The sequence below is a fragment of the Morone saxatilis genome, unplaced genomic scaffold (genome assembly GCF_004916995.1).
Source record: "Morone saxatilis isolate NCDOM2014 unplaced genomic scaffold, NCSU_SB_2.0 Contig8, whole genome shotgun sequence".
Lineage (NCBI taxonomy): Eukaryota > Metazoa > Chordata > Actinopteri > Moronidae > Morone > Morone saxatilis.
Window position 1 is genome coordinate 5,988,037 of NW_023340257.1, and position 12,141 is coordinate 6,000,177.

A 12,141-nucleotide genomic window follows, 5' to 3' on the forward strand; every position below is an offset into this window, starting at 1 on the left:
AACAAGATAATTCAAATTTGCTTGTGGGAAAAACATTAAAGATGTCAAAGAGACAAATTGTTATTCAAAACAGACTAGTTTTAAATGTCTTAAGTCACATCAAGAGGTGTCTTTAACTCCCACACATACAGTAGGAGGGTTAAAGGCGGATACAAAAGCTTGTGTTGCCTCTTTCCATATGAAGGAAGATGACAGTGAGGTAATCTGTGTCAATTACTTATAAATCAGATGTTTCATTATATTATTTTCACTCAAAAAGCACATGAACATGCAAATCAAGTGTTTGAATTCATATTTTTATGTTATTGAATAGGTGGATTCTGGAAAAGGTCATATGAAAAAGGCATTAAAATGCACTCTTCTGTCCCACTTTGGAATGACTGGTTGCTGTGAATGTTAATCCCCCTCTCTCTTTTCCCTCTGTCTTTTTCTCCCTCTTCCTTTGTTTCATTCTTTCTTTCCAGCTGGTGCTGTTTTCTGGGAAACTCAACACCATCGCCAGTATTGTAACCATTTTCTTCCTGTTGGTGTATGCTGCTGTGGACCTGGCCTGCCTAGCTCTGGAATGGGCCTCTGCACCTAATTTCAGGTACACACGTGTCAACACACACACACACACAGTTTACCTGTCATAATGAAGGCGTATGGTTGACATCCTGCGATGTGACTTCCTGTAGCACATTTTCCACACTAAACACACTCCTCTTTATTTTCTACCTCTGCCATTGTTTATGTATGTGTGTAAGGAGGTGGTTGTTTGCCAGCTGGAGGCTGCTATGGTGACAATGTACTAATTAAAAGACATAAAACTGGCCAATGCTTATAGCCCCATATTGGAGAGGGACCAACAATAAAACTACGAGTTTGTGTGTTTGCTTTTGTGTGGGCGCAGCCTGAACTGGATGCTCAAGCAACGGCGTGTGGAGATGCTTTGAGATTTAAATTTACAATGTTTGTGTATGTGCATCGGTGTGTGTATGTGTGTTGTTTGTATTCCTAGGACACTTGCAATGATCCTGATTTATAAAAGCTCCCTGAAGCCTAACAGTAGCATAACCCGAGGACAGCGTTGGTGTGTATGTGGCTCGATGATTACATCATGACATCAGTGCGGCCATAGTCTGGCTTTTGATTCACTCTGGAACTTTTTTATGAGTCATTCCATATTTTCTATGTGAAATGTTGATGGTGTCACAGAAAAAATATTGTTGTCATCCAAATCTGCACTATCTTTAATTTCAAAAAGTACATCTCCACATCCAATAACCTATATTGTTTTTCTAAAGACATACCTTCCTTGATTAAACCCCTCCACTGGCTGTGAAATACATTTCAAAATGAGAACTGCTGCTGTTTTTATTTGTTATGGAGAGGAGAAACTGTTAAAACACCATGCATCATTTTATTGTTATGATAGGTTGCCTCCAGCAGTGCATTTGGTGTTATATATTCCTCTGCAGTGATAGTTGGAAAAGAGTCGTAAGACGTGAGAACATTTGCAGCTTCCCACATCAAGGGCACAACTGTCAAGTCTAGTTGAAATCAGGATGCAGCCACAAACTGTGTAAACACCCTGTACAGCCGGAAAACAAAGAGGTTGAGGAGGAGTCCTCAAATCAATGAGTTCCTCTTGTAATATTGATTCACAGATTCATTCAATTGTTGCGCTTCTGAATATTTTGTAGGTTAGTGTTAGTGGATTCAATTGATAGTTGCATACACCTCTAGTGTTGTCTTACTAAACACTGGAGCAGATTTAATACCTCGCTTAAAGGCATTCACAAGAGCTGTGTTCTTACCTGTAAGATGACACTATTCAACAGCAGCTGCTTCCTTTATGTTTAAATGTCAGCACAGAGAAGATGTTTGTACCAATTTTCTTCTTCTTCTATCCCAATATATTCAGAGCAATCCTTTTCCACACATTTCTCTGTCAACTCCTGAAATGCCTTTTTCAGTGCTTATTAAACTCCAGTGCAGCTGCATGGTTAATAATTTCTGTTATGAGCTCTAGAGTAATATATTTGGGAGAAATGAAAACAACTCTGTCCCTGTGTTTTGTCTTTTAATGGGACTTCATAGCATATATTTCATTTAGAGTTCAAGCCTTTTAATGTTGTCTACTTATTCTCTACATTTACCCCAATCATTAAGCAAATTTGTCTTGTAATTAGATTGTTTAATATTAAATAAGAAGTATGCAGAAACTAATGCTTTAAAGGAGCTGCTGTCCCAGCACATCGAGAGAGCCTGAGTGTGATAGCACAGTTCGTAAGACATCATGCTGTGATTATGTCTTCCTGCGGGTGATTGACAGGAGGCAAAGAGAAATGTACACATTCACATGAAAATTCTGGGACAAAAAATAGAACTATGCTGTTTGTAGATGTATCTTGTGTTTTCTGATACTATTAGCTCAGTTTATGTTATTCAGTTATATATTCATGTTATATCAACTCCAGTGTTTCCTACACACAGGCTACACTTAGAGGTACCACCCAGGTATATTAACAGCTGCCAAGTATATGAGTCATTTTGACAACAACTGCGGTTGATAAATACAGTTTAATCTCTAGTTTGTTCTGAATACCAAGGAAAGCATATATATATGTCAACGGATGCTTTTGTTGATTCAAGTAGAACAGCCATTTTGGTGTTTCTTGAGAAGACTCAAATAAACTGGGCTGCACTGTGTGTGTACCAGCCCAAACAACTCATAGTGATGTAAAGACAATAGGAAACTAAAAAGGTGGCTGTGTTGGCAACAGGTCACACCGGTTGGTGTCAAACCAAAGCAAGGGTTAGCTACTGTTAGTTCTGCAGCAACATTGGATTTAACCAAGCAGCAACCTCCTGATCTGAATAATTGTGCCAAAAACTGCAGTTCCTTAAATCACTACTTAAGGCTGGCTCAAAAAGTAAGAAGTAAACATGTTTACATCCTGGTACAAAGACTGTTTTGGGAGATATAGCTAATTTCCCTGTTCACTGTATGTGGGGTGCATTTTTATATTCTCACCCGTTTCAAGGCTTGAAGCTATTAATAAATAATTAAGAGCATGGCCGCTTTGCGTGACAGGTGGGTGGCGTCGCATGTTTTCTGGTTTCAGCAGCCAGGCTTCATTCAGCCAACCTCAGCTCCACACACACTCCACGTCTTTGCCCATTTTTAAATTAGACGGGAGCCGGCAGAGTTGGGCACTGCTAGGAGTGGCGATGGCCAGAGCCGACCACACTGAGCGTCACACTTCACCCACACTACGTTATGCAGTTTTACACAGTCTACGGATTTAACTCTTAGGGCCGGGATATATTCGGACATGTAGTCGTTCTGTTTATACTACTTTTCGGGGTCCGCTCTGAGGACATGTCCCACACATGCGCAGACTAGTTCCTACTGTCCTGTCCTGACGAACATCACATGGACCCTCGCGCATCCGTGGACGCGGAAAGTATAATTTCAGCTGTAGCCTGTTATCTCCTCAATCTACAATTCTGCAGCTTTATTTCAGCTCAGTTCAGGGATCTGATGTATTATTGTGATGAAGAGTGGATTGCAATTTTTCACCTGTGGGAAATAATGAACTCTTATGTAACATGAATGTGCACAATTATTCACCTGCACCTGTTATTTCTAAATAAGATTTGCCCATTTGAGTACCTCATGTACCTGAAGCCAAAAAGAAAAAAAATAAACTCTTGGGAAATTGTGTTTTGCAAGCTTTTTTTAAGTTTTAAAATTTGACATTGGCAGAAGGTGCTGTACCTTGGCTATATCGTGTATCATTTCACTTTTGTACGAATATTAAAATGCGTCAATTTCAAACTGCCACAAGAGTGCACTGTCAGCATCAGTATATGGTGTCTACTGTATAGCATTAGTGTAGTGAGGAAGTGCTTGTTGAAGGGTGAGAGAGGAACTTTCCTCTGGTGCCCTTCATGTACAGTGCTGTGTGCTATCTGCTCATGCCCCGTTATCACTGTGTGACCGCTGGCAAAGGCTACAGGACACAAAGTTAGCAGCAAAACTTTTTCCTACCGTTGATCTCTCCTCTCCCTGTCGGCCGGGGGACCCGGGGCCCCCGGAGCTGATAAGGCGGCTTGTTGTCTGGCCGGTCGCCTGCTTTGGGCTTCCTTCCTCTTCCCCTGAGTTGTTAATTCTGTTACTTTATTGTTGCTGTGTCACCGGGCAAATTTTAACGCCAGTTGTTTGTGTGTTTATTGGTTTAATTTTTAATTTATTTATTAATTCTTTTGCCTGTGCTCTGTGCTTCTTTCACTGCACTCTCTGTCTGGCTCTCTCCCACGTCTCTTTCCAGGCAAAAAGAATTAAAAGCCATTTAGCGCCGTCTCTCCCCCGGAGAACTGCTCTGTAATTAGCATAACTAATTTAGCAGAAATATTTCCCTTTCCCTTAAATTTGCTGTTGTGTATGGGAGGGGAGGGATTGAAATTATGATGTAGCGTAAAAGATGTCTGCTTGTTAAGTGTGTTTGTGTTTGTGTGTTTGCACATTAGAGTATACAACAGGAAAGTGAAGGTATGCAATTTGCAGACTGTGTTTGTGGTCCAAGTCACGTTGGGTGATTTCTTTTTTTCTGATCATTGATGTGTGAGTGCATATCGCTCTATGACTATCTGTCTGTGTGTGAGTGTGTGTGCGTGCGAGTATTTTCCCTTACATTGTGTGTGTTTGCAGTTTTATCTTTGCGTGTGTGTTTTGTATAAGGAGGGCTTCTGTTGGCTGCGGCTTTATCAGTGGTGGCTCCAGCTGTGTGCAGTGTTCCTCAGGGGGTGTTGTGTGTCCTGCTGCTGATGCTGCATGGGCACCGGCCACCACTTGGACTTGGCTTAAACGTGCATGAACACACAACCATATACACACGCTGTATGACAGGGTCACTGGCCAGGATTCAGGACACAACCGAGCGCTCCGCACTGATGCCAACGGATGTTTGTGGAAAGCTATGGAACTCGGTCACACGCAGGCGATGACCTTCAGTCAGAGTGGGCAACTGGAAAGCAACAACAACTGGCAGCTCAACAGAAACACACACATTTATACTCGTTTTACTTTTGCCAGCCTGGTGCCGTCTGATGTCCAAATTACAGCAACATTCTCTGCAGCTACCTTGATTGTCTTTGTAATAATCCGTGAATTGACCAGCTGAACCATTAGCTTCAAAAACAAAAGCTTTGTCCTCTGCTGGGCCCCGTCCTTTGTCCAAATACGAGTCCGAGTGATTTGACAGATTGGGGTGTGTAAAAATCCAGATGGATCATCAACTGTGTCTGGATGGATGAGACACAGTAGGTTGTTAGAGAATCATTATCTGTTAATGGAGGGGTATGACTTGATAAAGGTGCCTTTATCCTCAGCCACAGCTCAAACCAGATATTCAGAGCTTTGGTTTGTGATCTGGTCTTTTACAAAAGAGCCCTCTATGATGGTGTCCTGTCTCTATACTAACTTTACTGTTGGGTATTTGTAGGTAGACTGTATCTCAACCTGATTGTTAAAGGGAGACTTTGTTGCTTGTCAGTCAGTTTGCTCAGCCTCTGTTGCCTTGATTTTGACCATTTTTGAATCTGTCTCTCAGCTGTTAAAGGTATTTTCCTTCAACACCTAGCCACTAATGGGCTTAAGTAGTTGGTTCACTTTTTTCAAAGCTAAACAATGGCATCACCATTCAAATGGACTTTTACATTAAGTAAATCAGTAGGTGAACACATGTTGACTGTCAATGCGCTATGTAATTTAGCACCAATTCTGACTCTTAAATTCAGTAGTATGTTCAGTCTGCTGCTGGTTCAAACTATTACATTCAGTTAATTACATAACTAGGCCTATACAAGTCCTGCTTTTAAGGTTAATAGCTCAGAGGCCAGCTATTTGCAATAGGTTGTTTCTGTGGCTTACACAGTTTAACTCGGAAAAAACATGCTGTCAGCAACCAGTGAGGAGAGTTTTAATGCAAAAAGCTTCCAATGCCTTTAGTGACAATAATGATTCAGTGTACTCAAATCAGTTTGACCATGCATGGGCCTGTACCGCAGAGAGAAACGACAGACTCCACTTATACAAAAGAGGCTGAACTCAAGGATACTATTCACACTATAAAGAAAAGACAAGAGATGCTAAGAAGGAATGCTGCTAAGAAGGAATGCTGCTCCCAACAGTAAACAAAACATAACAGCTTTTATAATCATGAGAGGTTTCTTTGATTATGTTGGGTGGGAGTTTATTGGGTAACAAGATAACCTGAGATTGAGCCCATCATGCAGTTGTGTTCACGTTATATCAGACCGGTCCAATATCAGGTGATTTCTAAAATTTTTAAGTGGTCTCTTAAAGTCAGTCCAGTCTCCACTGGTGGTGTGCCAGTGCTGGGACGCTGCCTGACGTAACGTCTCATACACTCACTGACCTCTCACTTATTGAACCTGGCAGCCCCCCTGTGTCTGAGTGCGAGTCTGTGCGTGAGAGAGTGTAAGGATAAAGTTTCTGTCCCCACTTTCCCTCAATTATGACGTGTCTTTTGGCTAAAGGCCGGGTCTCCTCTCTCTATCTTCATCCCTCTCAGTTTCTTTTTCTTAATGTCTCTAAGGACTTGATTGGCTGCGATTATTTCAGGGTGCTTTTTGCTCTGTCAGCTAAGTGACATCAGTCGCCGGAGAACAAGAGGGACGGCAGAAGGGGTGAAAGCGAGGTGATTGTATGGAGGGGCCGCAGAGACAAAGGAGATGGGTGGAGGAGGGTGGACCTGGTGTGCGAGCTTTTAGCGTAATTACACCCACTCTCCAATGGGATGGAGAAAGGAATAAGATGAGGGAATTGTGAGCACTGCTGATGCTAAGTGATGAAGTCAAAAAGAAATAAAAGCAAAGTTTAAAGACTATAGGCCCATACTGTGCAACAGTGGGCACCGGCTAGGATAGGGCTAACACAGGTACTGTATGTCAGGATGATGGAGCCATCCACTTAATGATAAAGCTTCCTACTAAGTTTAACAAGTTATTATGTTTTATTATTATTTCCTTCCACTGTCTCTAAAGTCTCACAGGAGAAATTCTCCCACTTTGCTGTGGAATGTCCGTCTTGTGAGACCTGCAGTGAATGCTGCTCGACTCTGGCTTAAATAACTGTAAACTATCTAACTGATTTCATCAGTGTGACATTCAGTCGTTAGTTTCAGTGTCCCATATGGTTTAAATGCTGTTTTGGAGAACTGTCCACCCAGACAAGAGTAAGTGTTTCTAATTATATGCCTAAAAACAGTCAGATAAAAACGCACCAAAATGAATGACTCAATTGTTTGAATACAAAAGAGCCAAAAATCCTCTCTTTACATCAGTAAACTCTACACAGCAGGCTGTTGTTAAGCAACCCAGCCGGTGTTTAATGCTGTATGCCAGTAGATGCCAAAGGGACAGGAGAGGTAATATTGTACGTTTTATATTTTGTTCAGACAGGACAACTTCAGTATGATGATGAGTCTTGCTCTCGAGCCCTTTAATGGTGAGAAGTAAAAGTATCAAAGATCTCTACACTTGAAAACAGTTTGCACTGATCTACAATGGAGATAAAAGCCTAAAATATACTTAAGCTATATCCATCACAGTTTGTCCGCCAGAGTGCACTGTTAAGTTAAGTAATTTCATCAATGACAGTGCGTACATGTCGGATGTTTAGCGGGTTATGTTAGTAACATTTGCAAATTAGCACTAGACGAAGTTGAAGTTGATGTGAATGTAATAAGTTTTGCGGGTATTTCATCATTGTATTTGGCAACTGAAAAAATGTGATGATGCTGCTAGATTCGTGGGGTTGTTCCTAAGAGGGAAACATTGTTCCAGTCCAAGTCAGTGGGCTTCATCCTCTGGGGAACTTGAATGTCTGTACCAAAGGCCATTGCATAGTTGTCAAGATATTTCACTAAAACACAAAAATGTCAACCTGCTTGTGGCGCTAGAGCAAATGCCAGAGGATCAGAGATCCAAAAGAGACATTTCAGTCTGAAACAAAGTGGTGAACCAACTGAGAGATAGGCATTGCTATCCATAAAGCCATGATGCTAGTGTGGCTACTATTGACAATCAGCTGGTTTATTGATATTGGATGTTTAGAACTCAAATTTCTGTCTCCGTTACACAGGATGATACTCTTGAATATCAGTACGAAATATTAGCTTTCAGCAGCTTCTTTTGTGTTTACTTTCAAGTTTCTAACTTTAGACTTGCTCCCTTCTTCCTTTGCCCCTCCCTTATAAATGAAGAAAACTTGACCAATAGGAGAGCTAATGACTGTCTCAAGGCTGTCTCTCTCTGTCGATCCCTGTGTTTCTCTTCCTTTCTAATTAAACTTCCTGATGCTCTCACCCCCTGCTATCCTCTCGATACTTTAGCACTTTCCTGCTGCGTAGCGTTCAGCAGCGGTTACTTTTCCCCCACTTAAATAGTCTAAATCTGTTAGTGGATCCGTGCAGGAAGCCAGGCAGTCATTTGAGCTGCATTGTGTAATTACAGCTGGGACTATTTTAATGACTGTTTATCCACACGGCTGCAGTCATTGCAGCGAAATTGGGGTCAATTACATGATCCTCCAAATATGCGAGCGCTTCCATCTACCGTGTGGCTCCCAACTCCAAGACCCCTTTAACTCATTTACACTTAAATGGCACACACACACATATATGAAATCATATTTTGACAGGTACATATGTGCAATGAGTACAACTAATGCACTCATTCATATATGAATTCGAGCTCATCCACACAAACACTGAGAGCTCTACAGCAGGCTGCAGCTTATTATTCGTGTGTGGTGTTTGTTTTAATTGCTCTTGTCCCAGCATTAACTCTACATTTGTTTTGATGTTGCTGTGCAGTCACACATTAAATGGCTCTGTAGGTGTAGGTGTGTGTGTGTGTGTGTGTGTGTGTGTGGAGAGAATTTGAAGTAATTATGGTATGTCTGACATTGAGATTCTGATGACTTGTTGTTAAAATGTGACCTTTTAAACAATATTTCTGCAGAACTATGGCCCAAATAGCATTACTGAAGTGTGTATTGAGTTTTATTAAAAAGTTTATTTGTTTACCTTACCAATGTACCTATTCAGTTAAAGGAACATCTTGTTATTATAGGCAAGGGTATGTACGTCTACTTTGCTGGCGTGTGTTGTCTGACCCAGAGTCTGTCTGCATGGATGACATCAGCTGCCACATCCAGATAATTAGTATTCAACTTACAGTGGCTGTATGGTGCAGTGGTACAACTAGACCAGATAGTTGCAGCCTGAGTGGGGCGAGAGGGGAGGTTTTTAAAAAATGATGATGTCAGGAGCCAAGCAAGTATAGTCACCAGTAGAGCCTTAGCAACACTGACCGATAGAACAGGATGTTTGTTTAACAACACAGCAAAAATTACCTCAAAAATAACCATCGATTCGAATGAAAGCAAATTGAGGTAGCAACCTGACAGCCTCACAAAAACAGAACAGCGTGAGCTTCACCATACTGTTTTACTTTTTTAAAATATGTTAGAACTTTCTGTCTCTAAATTTGACGATTTTCTTTCTCCAAGTTTCTAAACAAACAGGTATCAGGTTAAATGTTTCCTAAAGAACTGTATTACTGTCAGGGTCTGGAAGGGGGATTTAGACGATCATGTGACACTTTAACTCCAGTGAAACACAGACAAATAAAATAGCAGTTATTTAAAAGATTCCCTGTGTTGGTGAAAGTTAGTTCATTTTCCAGATGGCTCACTCACTCTTGTGAAATTGCTGTATATTATATTTTTTGGAAGTAAAAGAAGCTGATTAATGCATAAAGTCTCATATCTTCGTTTTACTTGGTCCAGACAACATGCTAGTCATCCAACACAGTCCATCCAACGCCAAAAATGCTCATTCTATGATCAAGTTAGCAATAACAAATAAGCCTTTTGAACAACCGCCTCCTGGGTGAAAGTCCTGCGTCATCCATCCACCCCACCTCCTCTAAATTTACACCAATGCGGTGAAAGAAGTATATCAGTGGGTCTATGAAATGCTTTGGCACAACATATACAAGGACACCAGTGAAATTATACAGCCCATTCAGGAATAAGTTCATTCCAAGTAATTAATAATCCATAAATAAATAATAAAACAACAGGAGAACCAAATTTCAGAGCGATCCATCCTGTATTTGAGACATTTCACTACACAACACATAGTGAGCAGTTACCGTCAAGACACATTACTGTTAATGTGTGTTATTTCTAGTTTAAAGGTTAAGAGAGAGAGTCAGGGAGTGTAAAAGATCATTCACGATCTGAAAAATTCTCCCATTGCATTCTGAAATGTACATGAATGTACAATAGCGTGGGAATAAAGTCAGCAAATAGTAATACTCTGACAGAAAATGTATTTCTTTGCTCTCACTAGACTTTAAGAATTCAGTAGGAGATTCCTGTTTCATTAGCTTTTTCAGCCCAGTTGGATGGATAACCATGTTCGTAGAATCTTGTTTTCATTCTACCTGCCTTTTCACCAAAATCCTCTGTGGTTTGTCAAATCCCTCTCAGTCTAGAGAACTTATATTTGAAAAGTGCCTCTTCAGGAGTGTTGGGTATGAGCTAGTAGCTAAAATAAGGTTTATCTTACCCTCTAAAGAACTTAAGGCAAAGGAATGGCACATTTATAACCCACATGTACGTAAAAGGACCATCTCTATGCTTTATTACATGGAATATGCCAGATTACAGTTAAGGTTTGCATAGTTAGGTGTGTGTATCCTCCAGAGTAGTGATACTTTATAACTGCGAGGTCTCTTAACAGTGTGTATTACCATAAATCTTACCAAGCCAGTAATCAAGCTGTGTTATGATCACAACCATGGTGTTATGTTTCTTGGTATTTCAAAAGGTCCATGATATTTCTCTCTGTCTGTACAAATTGTTCTGTCTTTATCAGGTTTAATTACCAAATCATTATTTACCACAATCTGAGCCATTTTATCATTTTTAGAAAAGTTCTCATCACTACGAATGCCATGCTCCATTCCACTTATCTGTAGAACATGTTTACAGAAATATTTGACACATTATGACAGAACCTGATTTCATGTCTGAATGAAAAGGGTGAGGCATTTCTCAGTTTGAAGCACTTGAATAAGTTCAAAATCTAGTTCAAACACATCAGCATCTTGTATGGCAGCCTCTGTCATCAGTGAATGAATGGGTGTTTGAATTGGTGAATGTTGATATGTGTTGTAAAGCACTTTGAGTGGTTGTTAGAATAGAAAAGTGCTCTATAAATGCAGCCCATTTACCATCAGGCAACATTGGACAAATCCTCAAAAAGAAGTGACAATTGATCAACACACTTTAAAGCTGCTATAATCAATACTTTTACAGTAACAATTGATCTGTAATGTGATGTGTATCACCCAACTCTTCAGTTCATCTCAGCCCTACAGAGCGTTGTAGCATCTTTTAGCTCATTGTTGTCGTTTGGTTCAGCTGCAGCGGGCAGCAAAAAGTCTCTTACAAACCAACTGTGCTTTACCTGCCCAGCACCAAATGGCAGACTATCTAGTTAGCAGCTAGCTGATGAAAATATTGGAGGACTTAGCAGCTAGAGAGATACATATTTCTCTGAGGAGTTGTTGGAGATCAAAAAAGAGAGTTAAAAGGAGAGTGAATATTAATAATTACAGACATCAGTTGACCAGGAAGACGACTCCATATGCTAATGTTGCCCTGTCTGCTGGATGTGTAAATGAACCACTGTTTGCTAACACGTTAGCCATATCAGGTTATTATGGTGATAATGTGTTGCAGCTTGTTGTGCTGCCCCCAAGTGGCCAAAAAAAAATGTGAGTTTTCCAGAAATTTTACTGAAGTTCAGCACTGGCTGTGCCCTGGTGTTATTGAATGCTGGTGTGTTTTGAACAATAACAGAATTACTGCTTTTAATGCATTGCTGGTTATATTAGTAAAGTAAGTCTTGAAAATGGTGCCATAACAGTGGTGATATTAAAACACTGTGTGGCAAATCATAAGGCAGAGAAGCCAACATGATAAGATAAGATATCTTTATTAGACCTTTATTTGTCCCACAATGGGGAAATTCCAATGTTACAGCAACAAAG

General features: G+C 40.4%; 1 protein-coding gene across 1 annotated transcript in view; it reads left to right on the forward strand.

Moving 5' to 3' along the window:
* Positions 1–12,141, forward strand: part of zgc:153039 (uncharacterized protein LOC767698 homolog) — a 62,006-nt gene that overhangs the window by 37,900 nt on the left and 11,965 nt on the right. Inside the window, exon 9 of the mRNA XM_035680545.1 lies at positions 465–589. Coding sequence (XP_035536438.1) covers positions 465–589 — 125 coding nt within the window. The remainder of the gene's footprint in view (positions 1–464; positions 590–12,141) is intronic.